Source organism: Bactrocera latifrons, unplaced genomic scaffold (assembly GCF_001853355.1).
Source record: "Bactrocera latifrons isolate USDA-ARS-PBARC rearing strain unplaced genomic scaffold, ASM185335v1 scaffold_52, whole genome shotgun sequence".
Classification (NCBI taxonomy): Eukaryota; Metazoa; Arthropoda; class Insecta; order Diptera; family Tephritidae; genus Bactrocera; species Bactrocera latifrons.
Genome location: NW_017537179.1, coordinates 300,451 through 320,516, shown reverse-complemented (window position 1 = coordinate 320,516; position 20,066 = coordinate 300,451). Strand labels below are relative to the sequence as shown.

General features: G+C 36.1%; 1 protein-coding gene across 2 annotated transcripts in view; it reads left to right on the top strand.

Moving 5' to 3' along the window:
* LOC108974061 overlaps positions 1 to 17,509 on the top strand; it is a 41,868-nt gene extending 24,359 nt beyond the window's left edge. The window contains exons 2-7 of one of the 2 annotated variants that reach the window (XM_018941676.1): positions 4,137 to 4,181; positions 10,390 to 12,050; positions 12,126 to 12,239; positions 13,759 to 13,911; positions 13,968 to 14,409; positions 17,255 to 17,509. In XM_018941676.1, the coding sequence (XP_018797221.1) occupies positions 10,670 to 12,050; positions 12,126 to 12,239; positions 13,759 to 13,911; positions 13,968 to 14,409; positions 17,255 to 17,465 (2,301 nt within the window). In that variant the 5' untranslated portion in view covers positions 4,137 to 4,181; positions 10,390 to 10,669 and the 3' untranslated portion in view covers positions 17,466 to 17,509. The remainder of the gene's footprint in view (positions 1 to 4,136; positions 4,182 to 10,389; positions 12,051 to 12,125; positions 12,240 to 13,758; positions 13,912 to 13,967; positions 14,410 to 17,254) is intronic. The other variant, XM_018941675.1, reaches the window with a different exon arrangement.
* The last annotated feature ends 2,557 nt before the right edge of the window (positions 17,510 to 20,066 follow it).

Genomic DNA, 20,066 nt, shown 5'->3' with positions numbered 1-20,066 from the left:
ACATAGTCTTGAAAGAACTATTAACTGCTAAAATCAGCAGCATCGAGAAAGTTTCTGAAATGCATTTTGCAATAACGGACATAAAATAAAAATTCTTTTGACATGTATTTATTGAATATATAGGGAAATATAATCCTGATAAACTAACTAACGAGAACCACACTTCCTATACGTTATATAAAAGTTCTGTGCGTAATGAATGAAAAGTCCATGCTTCAAAAATGAATAAAAGTTCAGCTTGAAAGAAGATCATTTGTTGGACAGTAAGAGTTAAAACAACAGTTTCCCATGTTCGTTTAATGTTCTCACAATCCACTACATATGCTCCATTTTGTACGTAATTAAATCAACAAGACAGCAAGACACAACAAAGTTGCAAGCCAATTAACACAAAATTATGCAGAAACACAAATTTTAGTTACACAATGTCAGCACCGCGTCGGCAACTGAATAGTCGCCGGAGGAAAACAAAAGTTATTGCTGTAGAAACCTGAAAAGAGCAGATAGTTCGGGGATTATAGCAAACAAATCATTCCAACGTAAAAAAGCAATATAAAAGAGCTTACCATTTGCCGCCTAACGCCGGTGCGCACTTGTCGTCTGTCACGGGCAACTTATGAGCAGAACGTAATCCAGTTGTCAGCATACCACGCCAAACTTTGTCACTTCAAAAATTTATTTAAATGTTAATTTAAAAACTTTTCTCAATGTTAGCACAGTTTTGTTCTCGTAAATGGAAATTTCACTTCAATTTTTTTCTTCGAAATAATTTTTACTTGCTCTATTGCCTTGCGCTTGTGAACGTGAAGAAGCCGGCAAAACTGTGCGTGGAGCTTATTTTCTGTCTGAAATGTGTACGAGTACATGCAAATAAGCTGAAACTGAAACACACATCTCCGCAAATATATGTATGACACATAGTAAGTAGGAAAGGACTGTGTTCCGGTGTAACCGAACATACCACTACTTTGAGAAGTTTGAAATTTTTATATTAAGTATGAGGGCTAGAAGTAATAATGACAAATTTTATCAATTTTTGACAGCATGACATACTTTTTTCAAAAAAGATGTTCTCTCAGTTTACTAAAATATATCACGTTATATGGTATAAATTCATACAGAAGTCGGAAAATCCTAACGTTAGCTATATGGGGACTAGAGGAGTATTCATTCGATTTTACCCATTTTTCACATATATGAATATGGCATACATTGAAGCAATTGTTTTTACCGTAATATACCGTAAAGTGAAAAAAATTGTTGGAATTTCTAATTCGGGTACATTGAAAGTAGGCGTGTTTGTAGACCCATATATGAGACCCCTCATTACTACGATGCCATTGAAGATACTAATTTGCGTCCTAGCTTTACTACTTTAAAGATATGTCAGTATGTACTTAAGTTATTCCTTGCACGGACAAGCAGTCGCTCGGAATTCAACTCGTTTCCTGTAACGTAAAGTCTTTCAAACAATCGCAAGGTAAACAAGACTATTATACTTCGATGCAACATACTGCGAGAGGATCAAAACATGGAACGTACTTTACATATCTGTTTTATAAATACAGCAACGTATTTCATTACTGACGCCAGAAAGTGTTTGGGTTTTAAGCAAAAAAGTTCGAATAAGTTAGCATTTTTCTGGATGAAAAGTTTTTCATATAATAGGTATTATACTAACTTTGCAAAATTCAGTTATAAAGAGTGATCCGAGAAGACGTACTTCTTTTAGTAGCCTATGTTTTTGACAAATAACGCGAGGGTCGTGTCAAGCTGTCATGCTATTTTTGGTCATGGAGAGACTTACGCCTGCACAAATTTACAAATCGTGCAAATTCAGACACCCAGCATTAATCACTGAATAATATTCGGCCGAATAGACCACTTTCAGCACGCAGTGAAGAAAATATAGCAGCCGTAGCTGAGAGTGTACACGAAGACCGTGGAGAGTCGATTTGGCGCTGCTCACAGCGAACGACTTGGCGCATTTTACGTCGAGATCTTAAATTGAAAGCGTACAAAATACCGCTTGTGCAAGAACTTAAGCCCCCGACCTTCCCAAGCGACGATCCGACGTTTTTGAGCCAAATTTTGTTCAGCGATGAGGTCATTTCTAACTCAATGGGACGAAGAGAAAACGAAGAGCCGGCGGAATCATGACCCATATTAAAAAAAATTAAGTTAGATGTCAATACCTCCCCCAAAGATGTAATTTGCATAATTTTTACAGAGATAGGATTGCTATAAATATTTAAGTATGTATCTCTCTATGCTCCTTCGTAGTTTTAGTCCAATGTCGAGTGGTAGATAGCATTGTTCCAAGACTCTATAACTCCAAGAATAAATGTAGTACTTCCGACTAAAATTACGCAGTTCAATGGGTCATATACATGTGTGAATAGTACATATGAATATGTCACAATATTTAGATGTGTTGAAATATTACGTAAAAATATTGTTACAATTGCCATATTAAAAACGTGCCAAACCAATTTTGTGAATTATAAAAATGAGTGCAGTTATTTAGTGCGGTAATAATTGCTACAAATATACAAGCACACATACATATGGCAATAATTAAAGTTAAGCGCGTACTAACCATGTGGGCAATTAAGTTGATGACATCTTTGTAACAGCAGTTGGACTAAACGTGCAAATTTAATGTTAGAAGCCCTCTATCACCTGACGCGACTACACCAACATACATAAGTGCATATATACATATGTTCATATGTATATATATATATATATGTATGTATACTTTTGCTGAGGATGATGTGTCGAGGCAGATAACGGCTTTGTTGCATAATAGCACGACATTATAATGTAACACTACTACAAGCACACACGCACATACGTGACATCCACAATTGGCATGTGATATGCATCAAATTAATTTTGATGCAATTACCATAAGTTGGTTTTTGTAACACACTTCAGGTGCAAGCCAACACGTCGACGTTGTAATTGGCAGCGTGAAAGCGAAATGATTCAGCGGCAGGTAAATTGTGGCGAACATTGCAAGTCAAATTTGGTAAAAATGAGTAAATAAACAAATAAACGAAAAATAGTTAACATTTCTCGATTACACAGCAACAATAAGTCATGAATACAAGCGAATGAAAAACAATAAAGCATTATCACCGCAGGCGAATGGCCCCGCCAACCAAGTGGAAGCGCGCCAGTTTTCACTTTCTTTGGCAAATTTAATGATAACAACAACAATAAGCGTAAAAGCCACAAATATTGCATGCAGCAATGCAGTGCTTAGTTACGCCGAGGGAACATCACATGTACACATTTCAAGAAGTTATAAAACGAAAATTACAACACCCAAATGCAAGGCACAAAAGGTGGAAGGAAAGAAAGGTGAACAAATTGCCTGCCTTTGAATATAGGAATAAGTCCATGTGTGAGAGTATAGAAGAGATAGAGGCAGACAATTGAAAAGTAAAGAGAACAAATATTAAACAATGTTGGAATATTCATGAACTCTCAGAGAATATTGAAATGTGAAGCAGAAAAAAATCAATAACCGCCTAGTCGCCAATGATTTTTTTTTTTGATATTCAATTTCTATAAAAGTAGAATTATGTATGTTGAAATTTTCATATTATTTATATTCAACTTATTCCATTGAGGAAGTGCTTCCAAATTATGATTTTTTATCACATTTCGAGTCACTGCAAGACCAGAGTAAATGCGTATTTTTCGCATTTCAAATTTACGTAACCAAAAATTAATTGTATTATTTAATCTTTAATGCACAGATTTAATAAATCTTTTTTTTTTTTTGGTGGTTAATGAAATGTTCATGACATGAAATGAGAGTTCTTGGTATTCGACTAAACGACTTGCAACTATTCAAATAGTATTAATCGGTTAATATTCATAAGAACGGTTACAAACCGAATAATCGATTTTCAGGTTATTCGAATAATTTTTAAATCACAGTATGGGTTATTAGTCCTGAAAAAGGTATGAAATGAAAATCGAATCCATTTCCAATAAGAAGTAAAACAATTTCGTTGGAAATATGATCACCTCAGCATATCACCCATATAATTTCTTAGAATAGCACATTAAAACTCTGCCTATAATTTTTGTATAAGCGTTGAAGTATTTGTTTTTTTCAGTTTTGAAACGACAAACCCAACAAATTAGTCGACTGTGAAACTCGGGTAAGTGGTCAAATTCTAGTCGTGGGCTTACATTCCAAGTTTACATTAAGACTTAAAACCTAATTGTGATTTCCTTAGAGATATTAAGCAATCCGATTGTCCATGGAATAATTTTTACGAAATTTTGTTTTATTACATAACATCATAATAAGGATTTAACAACTATCTAAATAAGACCAAAATTAACATAACCAAATTATTATTTCTGTTATAACGTTCAAACCGATTTAATTACACCCTTTTTAATTAAAACAAGAAAAAACGTTTACTTCGGCTGCCCCGAAGCTAATATACCCTTCACAGGTGCATTTCTTTGACTAACTATGTGACCAGTTCGTATGGAAGCTATATGCTGTAGTAGTCCGTTCTGAACAATTTCTTCGGAGATTACATTTTTGCCTTAGAAAATAATCTATACCAAATTTTTAAAGATACCACGTATAGTAAATAAGTAAGTAATTTCTTCGTATATTACATTATTATCTTAGAAAATAACCTGTGTCAACTTTTGTGAAAATACATTGTGAAATGTGAAAGTTTTCCATACAAGAACTTGATTCCGATCGTTCAGTTTGTATGGCAGCTATATGTAATAGTGGTCCGATATCGGCAGTTCCGACAAATGAGCAGCTTCTTGAAGAGAAAATGATGTTTACAAAATTTCAAAACGATATCTTAAAACCTGAGGGACTTGTTCGTATATATACAGGCAGACGGACAGACGGACATGACTAAATCTGACTCTACTGACCATTTGTATATATACTTTATAGGGTCTCCGCCCTTCCTTCCCTGTATTACAAACTTAGTGACAAACTTAATATACCCTGTTCGGGGTATAAATATTTTGTATAATTATTATTATTATAAGCGAGTGTCAACATTTTTTATTATCTACCCATTTCAGAGCTTAAATGGAAGTTTTTTCACTTAATACACGAGTTATAAGAGTTATAATAAACACCAAACGCAACTGAAAAAAAGTTCGAAAAAATTAAAAGTAAATCCTACACAAAAGTTAAAGATAATTAGCATACGTTTTGCTCTCTACTTTTCGTGACTTTCTTTCATTTTGTTTTCAGGCTGCAACCTAAAAACTCCACTAAAATGAATAAAACACTCATGTATTTTAATTTCCATTTTGTTTTTGCAAATAAATCGCGCTTCATAATCAACTTAATTGCAGCTCATATTTTGCCATCTCTACACGCCCCAAGCGGCAGCGCGCCACACAGAAGCAGGTGCGCTCTTCATTTTATGTATACACACACATATACACACTTGCAAGTGCATAGCTGTACTTTTGAGTTTGACTTGGAATATTCTTTCAGGTTGCCACTTACGTTGCTGCTACTTGAATTCTTCGTTTTCTTCTCCTTATGCAGCAGAATGTTTTTAAGGCTTTGGCGCCAAATATTTCATGCTAATGTTGTGTATGTATGTATGCGCGCAGTAAAGCACTACTGCCTTGTCATCAAAGCGTGTTTTTAATTTCCGACAATTTCGTTCTGCTTTAATTTTGTGTTTACTTTCTCTCACCCTTGTCATGTTTCATATTAGTTTTTACGGTTTTGCAACATGTTGCTCAGAGTATAATAGTTTTGCCAACGTAACGGTTGTTTGTTTCACCTAAATCTAATCGATATTAATATGGTTTTGTCGTTGTTGTACCCGAATTTAACCCTTCCTTACTTGCTGTATTATATCCTTATACCTTAAACAAGATATAATAAATTTACCACAAAGTACTATATGTAAAACCCAGAAGGAACCCTCCGAGACCTTATAAATCATACCTAATATTTAAATGATTACCGAGATGAGTCAATTTCCATTTGTCTGGCTGTGGTTTTTTCACCTGCACGTTTGTCGGAACCGTCCATAGCGGAAAAAATCGAATTCTGATATGTTATCTTTTGTTTCGACAAGATATCTTAATGAAATTCGGCATGTGATATTTTCCACGGCCAGGGTACAATCTCCGTTCAAATTGTTCGGATCGACTACTATAGCTAGGTTATATCCGTCATAAACATTACTATGTATTTGTTTTATTTGTTGTAAAGGGAATTATAGCTGCGGTGCAGCCGAAGTCAATGTTTTCTCTAGATTTGTTTTGACTCAGTAAATTACTGTAATTTTAAGGTATAATCTGGACGAAAGCCGGGAAAGTGCCATCGGGTGTAGTTAAAACTTGATTTTAAAAATGTTACGAAAGAATTCAACATCCATATTTCGACGAAATCGTGAATGAATTACCACTAAATTTGAAATTTTATTAAGTTATGTTACAGGTAATAGGCTCACTTGGTTTTATTACTACATCTTACTTCGCGTCTGTTAAATTAATGTGCAAATTATCGTCACAAAAGACATATCTGAAATAAACTCAACCGAAGAGTCTAAATTTTGTGTAGTGAGTTGACGTGGAAAACGTGAACCAAAAGATCGGAATTTATTACATTGGGGATATCTTCACACAACTTGCCCGTTTTAGGCACAAAAATGCACAGTTATTTGAAAAACTGGCTTTACCAATTTTTGAAAGGTAGACTGTTATTAGGAATGGATTCTCTCCAATCTTCTATTATATATCTCACAAATGCGATAAAATGTTCTTTAAGTGAACTAAGCTGTTGTACTCAGTAGCAAAATGTTTCAAGAGTATAAAATATGGAATACTTTAATTTTACTTTCCAAATCTTGTCACGTATTTTACAAATAAAAATATATTTTAAATATAATTCAGTACGTACATACACTGCTAATAAGTAATTCAAATTTATTCCTATTCAAATTCAAATTTCTCGTGTAACAGTATGGTCGTTGTGAGAAGGTTCCATATTCCTGCCAGCAAAATTTTATTAACCGTTTAGCAGAATTCCAAGTTTATTTACAATACAGATTATTAGTAAAATATTCAAATGAGCAATTACCTACGAGCTTTTAGTGCATGCGTTATCCATTGCCGGATAATATATGTATGAAAATATTCATAATAATACCACGTGGGAAATTAACGAACATGGCTATTCAAATGAAACAGGTGCGTGATTCCAATCGATTCAGATTTGCATGCAGCTATATGTTATATGTATTTGTCCGATATCTGTGAGTGTGATTCGTCTCCGGAAAATGAGCAGCTTCTTGGGGAGAAGAGAGTGTCCAGAATTTGCAGAGGAAATGGCTAAAGCGACTGAGCTCGTCATACTGACAAAATATGTATATACTTAATAGGGTATAGGACGACATCGAGCAATGGATAATTGCTAAACAATCAACGATGACTCTAAAGTCATATCTCATATATTACAAGGGTTAATCACCCATTTTTATCACGGCAATTAGTGAAGAGGTCCACAGCCTCGAACTTGCCTTTTCCTTATACTCTTACCAAAGGGACAGCATCTCCTTCTAGAAAAATCCATATCAGAAAAACGAACTGAGACTTATACTGCAGGAAGCTCCGGCTAGCCGTTCTAGACACGGTACGGGAAAAAGCCTTGCTCTGTTCAGAAGCGATGAAAAAGTATGTCGAAGTGCTTAGCACTGTTTGTAAAGAATCCTCAGATAAGTCTTGCTCAATTACATCAACAAGTGGCAGGAGCAACCCTTTTGGTGGACATTGAAATTCTGGGAAATCAAGGCTTCATGTGGACGGCTTTTTAACAAGGCCCATATGAGTGGTACAACTAGCGATTGGGCATTATACAAGGCAGGACTCATATAATAATAGTCAGAAATAAGAAAGGAAAGGTGGAGGATTCGAGGTTCAAACACATCCCCGCAAAGAACGTCCTTCCCTTTTGGTATACTCACTTTCGGGCAATCCCTCCCGTGGAGTAGTGCGTTTCGGAGTATCTGATGAGAACTGCACATTATTTTCTAGAGTTCTAGATGAACGTGACCAGATATGGGCGATTAACCCTTTAAACTATTATATGCGAACTGCATTAGATAGGGATACATTCCTAAGAACTGATAGCAGATTATGGTTGTGATCATTCCGAAATCCGGTAAGAGATCGCAAATATCGCCCAAGGAGTTTAGACACATCAATCCCTCCTCTTTCTTATTGAATGCATTAGAGAGATAGATAGATCTGCCATGAGATGTGGTATCATAAAATTTGTTTCAAGGGCACAGCCTACCTATTGCAAATTTAGATCGTTTAATATTGCCTTGTAAACTCTTGCCATTGTTTCGATAGGATCATAAGACCCTTCCTCGATATCGAAGAGTGCATTATGATTGAATATGTCACCGGATGCTAGCTGCTTGGAAGAAGACTTCCTACTTGAATTTTCCGCTTTCGACAGATCAAGTCAAAAACTCCTCGAATCTCATCATTCAAGATATCCACGAGAAATAGCGATAATAGAAATAAAACATCTTATCAGATGTTTGATATGCTTAGAATGTTTTTGTGACAGCTGATATTCAAATATTCAACATCAGGACTTTTCGATTGGCATCACAAAGGACCGTACATAGCAGCATAAGTGTGGAATCACAAAACTAATACACTTTGTCAAAATATTCGATTCCCGAGCGACTCCAGCAAAAAGTGTTGTAATAACAAAAACTGAATAATCGCCATTGAAGTTGCGAAGTTTAAAAAATTGTTTTAACGTAAATAACAATAGCAAGTAAAGGGAGCAGAAAGTCCCTTGCTGTGATATGGTCGTGACATATTTTTGATATTAAATGTTTTTGTCAGGCTGTCACTTCCGGGAATACGAACACAAAGGGTAGTTCATAGACTATATAGATTGATTTTGTTAGTTGGTTTTGAGGCTTTGCAAAGTAAATTGTCAGTCTAGCGAACTGCGTTTCGTAATTTAATTTTGTTACTGCTAAATGTAAAACTGATTGAAATATTTATTAAGTACACTGATGAAAACGGCTGACCTCGAAAACGTACTACTGCAGAGTATCGATCGGTAAGACTGCAGTATTTAGACGTCGTCGGTATTGAAAGTCAAACAACATTGCAAAATGATGCGCTGTATTGAACATAATTTCTTAAGTTTCCACGAAATTGGAAGCACAAACATCATTCAAATATTCATGAAAATATATTATATTATTGCCATCATAAGTATATTTCTTGGCTAAATCTCTGAATATAAAGCAAAATTAAAAAAAAAAGTGCAAATTGATAGACGTCAAAATACCAAAAAACTTTTAAGGTGCCATAAGTAAGGAGCAGGCTATAGCAGTAGCGAGGGGCACCTGTGGGCCACAATTTTTGGAAAAAAATGGGCGTGGTCTAGCTGTCTAATAGGCATAAGCGCACCAACATAAGAATATAATCAAACCACCCTGTAAAGGCTAGAGATGGAAGTCCGCATTTGACTTATAGCAAAAAGATATTTATATAAATGTGTTGAAATGTTTCGTTATTTTGACTGCGTGCATTTCGTGTGATTGATGTGGTGAAAAGAAGTTACGTGCAAAATAAAAGCAAAATCCTTTAAAGTATTGTTATTATTATAGAAGATGGAGTACTTATACTTTTTATTTAATACCTTCATTGATTATATAATTATTCTGAGGAACTGTTCGCACCAATATAGCATAAATTAGTGCATAAAGATCTTTAAATTTTTCATAAAAGGCAATTAACATGTTTCCCGGTTTATCATTATTCAAGCTGGTAATACCTATATGAAAACCTATGAATTCTTTACGTTAGAAAATTCACAATATGAATTAACATTGCCGCATTTCTGAGTGAATGTTTAAATTAATTATATTCAATTCGTTTATCTCAGCATCTAAACTAAAAAAATCCCCCCGCCAGTTCCTTGACCAAACCGAAGCCGGAAAATTGACACGGCTGAATCTCTCCCGTTTTCCAAAACAGGAAGTTTAATCGATACTTCATGTAGTGGTTACTTTGCAGGTTGTCAAATAATTCTTGAACATAAAATTTCACTTAAAAATATGTGAAACAGCACTATCTCTAAACTCACTAACTCATTCATTTTGAATGAAATGAGTTGAGAAATATTTCATTTAGGAACTGGAAAGAGGAAAAGCAGCAGTTTTCTCATTGCGAGGAAAAATTAATTGTTATTATTTGTGGTAATTTAAATTTATCGTAAGATGTATTGTATTCTTAAGTTAACTGTTCATTGGCCAATTATTGTTGATTTTCTGTTTTAAGTCAAGTCCTTGTTCTTTTTTCTTTTTATTATTTCAGTATACAAATTGACTTAATATAAACTCACACGAAAATTGCCGCAGGAGATAGCTCTTCATTAGTAAAACACAAATACGGATATTAACTACAACAAAGGACTGCAAAATCCCGGAGACTAAAGAAACGCTAACAAAGGCAAACGTTAAAGAGAACAAACAAGCAGAGTCAAAGTCAGCAAATTTATTCCTCAAGTCGCATTTTTCCGTGATGTGATTGATAAAATGCTGTTGAGGTCAATTGGGTGAAAGAATATTGGTGAAACCTAGCAATTACACCGCTGATGGTAATAGGCATAAATCGAGGGATAGTACCCCAAGTGGCAAGTATAGCGATGCCAACAGAAGATCAGAGGCCGAATAATTTAGCAAAAATGTCACACACATTTCACCCAAAACAAAAAACAATAACAACAGTGATACCTACCAGCACAACTTGTAACGGTAAATACGAGAACCAACAACATCGACAGCGAAGCAGTATCGCGCATAATAGAAAACACGCTCCACAGCGACAACGACCCTCCCGCGGCACCTGTCCCACCCACAAGAGTAATGTGTTCAGCAACAGCGCACAAGTCAGGATGCTATGGATGGCACAGTTATTCACAGTGGCAGCATTCTTGATGTGTCACAGCATGGCAATTGTTAACGCAACAGCAGTGCAAACACCACACGCTCTCAGCAGGGGAGTAATCAACACTGACTCTGATACAGCCGGCCACAGAGCAATGCGGGCGGCGCAATATAGTCAACCGTTGACCGTTGAGAGGGGAATGTACAATGCGGATATCAATAGCTTCCTGCCGATTATCCCTAAGGACATTAGTCCAGAATATATTGCACAAAATGTGTTTACCAAAGGAGGTCAGTATCGCGTGTTTGAGCCCACAGATAGCGACCTGCGCACCCAAATGACAATGGGTCAGAAGGTAAACCGTGTCGATGGCGTGGAGGTGAACGCCAACGCACAGAACAATGTCAGCTTAGTGGTCGATATCAGTAGAGCTACGGACGAAAACATAAAAACTACAGCCGAAGGAGCAATGGTCGCAAAGTTGAAGGAACAAACAAATTCCAAGCAAGAGACTGAGGAGAAAGCAACGCTCAGCCTAAGTGCTGGAAAAAACGAAAAGCCACTAAAGCAATCAGAGCAGGCACTTCACAAAGTGGGTGCATCAACTAACATCTCAGCACCAGCAACAGCAACATTTATGATACACAAAAGCAAAGCATTGCCGAACTCTTTTAATGTTGAGCAGCTAGCTTTAGAAGAAAGAAAGATAGCAAGAGGGCACAAAGAAAACTTCAAACCGCATCCAACAACAACAACAGACTTTGCGGATGTCTCTCAAAATACAGTTGGTGGTGATATAAAAGAACTGGAGGCCTTGTTGTTCGAATATGCGGAGAATTTCTTTAACAAAGCCCAATATGAGCCTTCTAGTGAGCTGGTAAATGCATTGCAACAAAATCACACGATGGTCGGTGACCCGCACAAAGAGCGTCCGACACGGCATGCCGATGCCAACCCACACCATCACCATCACAACCACCTGCACCACCGCCAGCATTCCTTGCCAGCTATTGTGCGTAAGCCAGATGCCAATGTGAGTGTGAATATTCCGCGTGCCTTGGAATCGGGAAGGCTGCTCTTCTTTTCAGGTGCGTTTCAATGTGCTATTTGCATACATTTCGAAAATTCATTTATTTATTTTTTCTGCTAACTCCATTTTATAGGTTTGAAAAAGGCATTATGGCCAGTGTATATCGGCTTGCAGGTGCTGAAATCGCTGCTTTTGGCTTTGTTTATGCCGGTATTGATTGGGTCATTCAGCAAATTCCTGGGCAAGGGTAAGTGTATTTGATGGAAAATTGCAAATTCTTGGAGCAATTACGCGTAGTAGTAGCTTTATTAGTGTTGTTGCTTTAATGTGCAAAACAGCTGACCTAATTGGTGATGCCTGACTTCAATGTTAGGATTAAAACTTTAATTAGCTTCATTGATCTTTGGATAAATATTTAACCAAATTATCGTAACATCAGATGTTTAAGTTTATTTATTATTATCGTTTACACAAAATAAAGACTTTGACCTTCGCCATCCCTTTTTAAATTCAAATTTTCTATGGTACAAATCTAGAACAAGCTGGTGTCCAGATGTTCTCTTGCTTTCTTGCACTGAATCTATCATCTCTATGGACGTGACGTGGGAGCTCAGGTGTTCTGGCCCAAATTTTAAAGAGGCTTCACTGAACTACTTGCTCTAAGTAAGGCTTAACTTGCAAAAATATAAGAGTTCTTATTGCTATATTCGAGGCTAAATTTACTATCGAACTCAGAAAGACAAAAATTTTGACATTTTCCTGCCCACTCTTCACGTTTGCGTTGATGCTCCAGATCTCCTGTCCGATTAACTACGGCGACCATTTTAAACGAATCGTTAAAAATGTTTGGGTTACATTTACATAATTGAATTGATTAACTTTAGTGATTACTTAGAGACGAGATATGGACTATTTTAAGGGATGAGTTGCTATCAGGGTATTTTACCGACCCTTATCTTGCAAAATTTTAGTTGGGTTTGGCCCATAAATTAATAATCCTGAGTAAGTGTTTATGTTATGTTTGAATGCGACAAGAAACCAAAGTAATACCGTTTGAAATTGTTGCACCAATTTAGTTGGGTCTCACCATTATATGGTATGACTTGAAAGTTCTTCGATCATAAATAAGTTCTGCTGTCAAGACCTTTCAAGTGGCATGGCGAATATTGGTGAACCATTTTCTGATAAAGTCAAATTGCCGAGTTAGACGTGTGTTAACTTGCTCTGGCCTTTTGACGAAATTCAAGGGTGCCTGCAGAGTGAAAGCTGATTTTGATCAGCGCTGCTCGATTTTAGGTACCGCAGAGTGGATATGAGAATCAGAATGAAATTTAATTAGCTTCACCATTTTTTTTAAGCCAAAGCCAAAGCGTTGCGGTCTGCTCGACTTTGAGCATTTACTGTGTAGACACCCTAAGACGCTAGCTACTAGTCCATACATTGGTCAATCTGTCATTTTTATGGTTTCTGATAATTAGTTGATGTAAATAGAGTTATTACTGCAGGTGGTTCAGTAAACATTTCAGAGCGACGTGGTCAAAAAAGTTTTATTTCCCCTAGCAAGCACGCCCAGATATGGATTTCTCCAATAATTTCAAGTAAAGAGTTGATTCGCCATAAATGCCTCAATGGCGTAGGACATTACATTATATATGTATGTATGTAATAATATATAACATCAGTTGAATCTGAAAAAATTAAAGTAGTGCAAAATTTTACGAAAATTGGTCGTTTGTATAATAAAATAAAATGGAAATGTGTTTTAGGCATCGTGTCCGGTTCTGCACCGCTCTTCATACGTCCGCCAGACACGCCTCAGGATCTAGACTTCCGTGATAATACCATAAATTTCGATGACGACAAGTTCGCCGCCGTCGAGGAGGGCACAAAAGAGGATGGCTATGGCTACAATCAAGCAGGTAAGTTAACCTAAAATGGATCTATTTCTTATTTCACTATGAACTGTCTTTCGCAGAGGCATCGCAAACACACTACACCTACAATGCAGCAGGTGGCATAAATCGCATTGAACAGCAAAACAAAATGCCAGATACCTATTTGAGTGCATTACAGACCATCGGTTCTGCGTCGTTCAAAAATTCCGGTTCGCTTTCGGGCAGCTTCTCTGGGGGAGGTTTGGGCGGAGGTGGAATCGGCGCACCCATGCGCACAAAACCAATTGCACCAGCAAACACAAACACTTTCCAGACTTTCCAAAAGGTGCCAGCCTCGTCGCTGCTACTTTCCAACTACGACCCCTTCTACAGTCCACTGCTCTCACGTTTGGACTCTGTTTTCGCGCAATTGAAAATAAATTCCGACAACGAGAACTGTCGTGAAAAGCTGATTTGTCTAATGTATGCAAATCCAGCGAAATATGCGCCCTACAGTAACCTTGTGTCAGCGCAATTATCGCGGTAAGTTTCGTCTGAAAATCATATATGTATGTACATATGTATGACCAGTATTGGTATGAATCATAATTGACGATGCCTAAAAGTAGGCAACGCCATTTATCTTTAATAGCTACCGTTTGATCAGACCACGACTTCATACTTGATGGTGTGGCTGAGAATCTGCATATATTGTTTGTAAGTCGTAAACCTAAAAGAGTCAGATATAGGGTTATATATACCAAAGTGACCAGGGTGACGAGTAGAGTTGAAATCCGGACGTCTGTCTGTCCGTCCGTCCGTCTGTCCGTCCGTCCGTGCAAGCTGTAACTTGAGTAAAAGTTGAGATATCATGATGAAACTTGGTATGCGTATTTTTTGGCTCCATAAGAAGGTTAAGTTCGAAGATGGATAAAATCGGCTCACTGCCACGCCTACAAAATGGCGAAAACCGAAAAGTGTCATAACTAAGCCATAAATAAAGATATTAAAGTGAAATTTGGCACGAAGGATTGCACTAGGGAGTGGCATATTTGGACGTAATTTTTTTGGAAAAGTGGGAGTGGCCCCGACCCCTACTAATTTTTATGAACATATCTCGGAAACTACTATAGCTACATTAACCAAACTCTATAGAGTCGTTTCCTTCAGGCATTTCCATATACAGTTCAAAAATGGAAGAAATCGGGTAATAACCACGCCCACCTCCCATACAAAGGTTATGTCAAAAATCACTAAAAGCGCGTTAACCGACTACCAAAAAACGTCAGAAACACTAAATTTTACGGAAGAAATGGCAGAAGGAAGCTGCACACAGGCTTTTGTTTTTTAATTGAAAATGGGCGTGGCGTCGCCCACTTATGGACCAAAAACCATATCTCAGGAACTACTTGATCGATTTCAATGAAATTCGGTATATAATATTTTCTTAACACCCTGATGACATGTACGAAATATGGGTGAAATCGGTTCACAACCACGCCTTCTTCCAATATAACGCTATTTTGAATTCCATCTGATGCCTTCTCTGTATAATATATACATTAGGAACCAATGATGATAGATGAATAAAACTTTACACAAATACGGTATTTGAGCTGAGGTATCCCTTGTGGAAAAATTGTCGTGATCGGACTATAACTTTTCAAGGTCCCTGATATCGAACACGAAGAACTCAGTGCCTAACCTAACCTAACCTAATTTTTCATCATTTTTATACTCTCGCAATAAAGTTGCTAATAACGGTATATATCGTCAGATATATGGTTACATATACTAAAGTGATCAGAGTGACGAGTAGAGTTGAAATCTCGATGTCTGTCGATCCGTCCGTGCAAGCTGTGACTTGAGTAAAAATTGAGATATTTTGATGAAACTTGTAATGCGAGAGTATAAAATGTTCGGTGACACCCGAACTTAGCTCTACCTTACTTGTTTAAATAAACATTTATTATAAATGTATCCCATAAATGCTGTTGCTTAATAGGAATTTAATAAATTATGAAACAAACAAAGAAAAAACAACCGAATTTTAACGATTTTTTATATGAAAACTCAAAATTCGTTTCAAAATCTAAAATAAAGGCTTAAGAAGTGTTATTTGTATTATATTAGGTGCGATTCCCCTTTTAAAAATTAATATCAGTGAATTTTTCCATTTTTCTAAAATCCGGGAAGAATTTTGCTTCGACGCGTGGCAACAAAAGTTCGGCGGCAATTGCTGTCTAATAGAATGTACCACGGGCAGGCTAAGTGCTTATGGTACTGTTTTCCTTGTACTTATTTTCGTTTGGAATTGTTAGTCTCTGTAGGAATATTAAACATAATATATATATATATTTGTTTCCTTATTCTTTTCTTCTCTTCCCTTAGGATCGAATCGCTTCTAAAATTACAATATCTCTGTGGTCCGCTTTGTCTCTAGGATGGTTTCAAAACTATCAATATAGTATCCTATTTTATACTAGAAAAGTGGTTCTAAAAACTCTTTCGCAAAGAGGAACTTTGAGTAATGTATCCAAGAGATTATATTATAATACTCATAGCTTACTATTTTACACAAATTATTTGTTACTAGATTATATTAAGTTTCAGAGTGCCGCATTAACAATTAAATATATAAAACATCAAATCACAAACACGCGAAAATGATTAAAAATGCGATAATAACAGTATGATTTTATAAAATTTGCCTTCGGCTATTGAAAAATTTAAGCGAGCCCTTAAGATAGTCCATTTAAAATATTCTTTTCGCATTTAAGCAGCGCTCATCCAACATACTAAGCTTCAGCTAATCCTTTGTTTGATTACATTTTACGTTTGCAATTTGGCAAAACCGTTTTAACAACCAGTTTATCAGCACACTTGTGTATTCTATGCCTTTGTAATGCCACTGGAATGTGCAAGAAACGCGTTGCTTATGTATGCTCATTTATACTATATATATACGTAACAATGTCTTCCGATGGCCTTTTCCATCACAGAGCAAAAACAAAATAGTAAACTTACGATTTGCTGAATATCTGCCTATCAAAGAAGGTTACTCATACGCCACGGCAAACACTTAGAACTGAATGAGAGAATGTTAGCAAAGAGGGTATGTCCAATAATATTTTAGGCAGTAGAAAGGTAGTTCAGCTACAGATGCGCAACTTCCCTTACAATTGTGTTGTATTTGTGGATGTGTGTGTGTTGAAATCGCAAATGCCGCTTCCAAAGAGATTTTTCCCTAAAGTTCACAACAAGATATTGTACATTATTTACTTGAATGTCTGCACAAACTTATGAGAAAATCCTTTTATAATTTTTATTTATTTGTGCAATTCGTGATTTAACTGTTTCTTATCATTTTTCATTTGATATCTTGCAGTGAGTTGAATGAACTGCGCAAACCAACTTCTGATAATCCAGATATTTTGAGATTCTTCAAGTATATGCGCGCCGCCAAGGACGGGCAGGATGGCATTGATTGTGAAAAATCGTTTGATCGTTGTCAGGAATTTAAGGATTTCGAGAATCCAGCCATGGTCTCAACATATCACGACATCAACAAATTGGTATCAGCACGGAAGTTGGCGTAGATGGGAATGAACCGTCGTCTGAGTAAGGGATAGTAATAGCAGAAGTGCAAAATAAGCTGGCAAAAGGAAAGAAGACGAAATGGATAAGCGTAAAAGAAAATGATTAACGAGCGAGAATTTAGAACATTGACATTAAAAACTCAGACTTGAGGGCGTGCAAGTACTGTGTGGACTAAAATATATGTATGCGTAGAATGTTAAAGGAAATAAATCGAGAATCAATTAATCTTGTAAAAAATGAACCATTCATTCATTCATTGGCCAACAAATTTTAGACGGCAATTTCGTATGCATTATATTATTTTAAAATTATCATTAAATTCTCGACTTTGTTGCCCTCTGCTTGCAAAGACTTAAAGTGCCCAAAACGAATGCCTTACGAATTTAATCATAAAAAATTATGATAATAGCAAAAATACATCAAACTGAATGAAAAAAATTATTGTAAATAATTGGCATGAAATTTACGATTATACGTATATTTATTTGTAAATTAATTTATTTAATTAATCTTAAATTATTTATTTATTTACATATATATATATATATAATACCTGCAAATATTGCTAGTAAAATTATTGAATAAATTATTTATAGCACTTGCTCTGGGCATAAGTAGCAAACCTGCCTATATGTATACACATATCCGTACAGTCGGGTATAAAATTACTTCCACATGAAATACAGCTTGAAACTTGAGTTACACTTTAATTGCATGTGTTAAAAGAGGAATGACCTCGAGCTCTCTGACAGGATAATTTCCTCGTAAGACTTATAAGCTGTAGCACTTAAGTTATAATGACTTTGAAATAGAAAATTTAAGAATATGTGTGCTTGTAGCTTAATTAAAGCGTTTTATTTGACTTTAAACATAAAACCTTTCTACATAACACATGAAAGGTTAGAATTTGATTTCATATTTACTAATTTAAAATAAATAATACAACGTCTCACGTATAAGTGTATTTTAAGCTTTAATGCGAAGCCTAGATGGCGAAGTTTTAGTCATTACAGTTCTATTAAATTGTTTATATTTATAACTGTCATTGTTATGCTTTTTAATAATAATATATAGCCAATAAAATTTAGTACAAACTTAACGGAAATATCATACAAAAATTATTAGGAAATTGCTTCAATGATTGTATATATTATATATTATATATATCGGTTTTTGAAAAATCTTTATAAGTGCAAAACAGCAAGTTTCCGATTAAAAGGTCAGTAGGGTAATCCTTTTTTTCAACGTTTTTTTTAATTTTTATTTTTTGCATTTTCTATTCTGTCATACCTTTAGAATTAATGTAAAAACCCGCTTTAAATTTCGATGGTTTCGAAAACAGCGTTTATCTCAAAGCACACTTTTTAAACTGTAGGACAAGGATCCCGATCGAAGTACTCAACCGCTTTGCTTAATTCAAAAACGCCTGACTATTGTCCCTATATTTTTTATAATTTATTGACAATGTTATGACAAAATGTATGTAAAAAACATGGGAAAATTTAAAAGAAAACAATTACTTTTTTATTGATCAAAGTTTTTTCATGATTCTAGTTAGGACGATAACCATTCACGTACTCCTTAACAATATATTGTGTTTTTGTGTTTCAGATGATCCAAACATGAGAAACTGGTCCGCCAGTGAAAAAACGCATCTCATTGACCCAGCCATTTCTCTGACAGATGTCGGCAAAAATTCCGAAAAAATTTGTTTATACACTCCACGATATACTACATGATATGTGAAAAAAGTTCTATTGTAAATAAAAAATTTCAAAAAAACATTCCAGATTACCCTACTGACCCCTTATCTAAAAATGATCGTGTAATATATGTTGAATGTGGAAATTCGGAAAAGATTGAAATATAAAAAAAAGAACTATACGTTCTGAAAGAATCGAGCAGATTGTGGGGTCTCCCTTTTTGTGGATCGGGCAGAGTACACTTAAAATCCAATCGTCCGGCATGCTTTCATCCAACAATATTCTAAAAAGAACTGTTGCATGCTCGGGTTAGCCCTCTCCTGGCGTCATGTTTTCACTGCCGATCAGCAGGCTGGAAAAGTGTTCCCTCTATAATTTCAGTACGTTCTGAGCATCAGTTACTAAATCACCAGTGAGTATCCTTTAAGAGTATACTGCGGTCTTGAAACCTTCTGTTAGTGGAGGTATCTTCTCGTACGATTTTCGAGCATTACCCCGCTTGGCCAGCTTGTAAAGCTCTTCCTACTCACGCATTTCGACCTCTCTCCGTTTTGTTGCAAATACGTCTCGCTTCGATTATAATGTTACGAGATATCCGTGGCAATATGACACTCCTCATAGTACTAGCTGTTGGTTTGCCTTTACTGAAAACCAATGGTTTCGTTTACAGCTGCACGTAAGGAGCATGAAATGCCGTCTCACAGTTCCGTTATACCGAGTTGCTGATGAGTGCTCTAAAAGAACAGGGGTGTAGTTCGAGTAGAAGATCGCTCGATTGTCGGTTGTGATTGCGGCTTCTCGACGTCGAATCTTCCTTGTTGTTGTTGAAATGCGTTTTTTGCTGCAGAGAGGCGAGTGCGTGTCTTGGCTGCAACAAGTGGTCCGACTTCGGAGCGT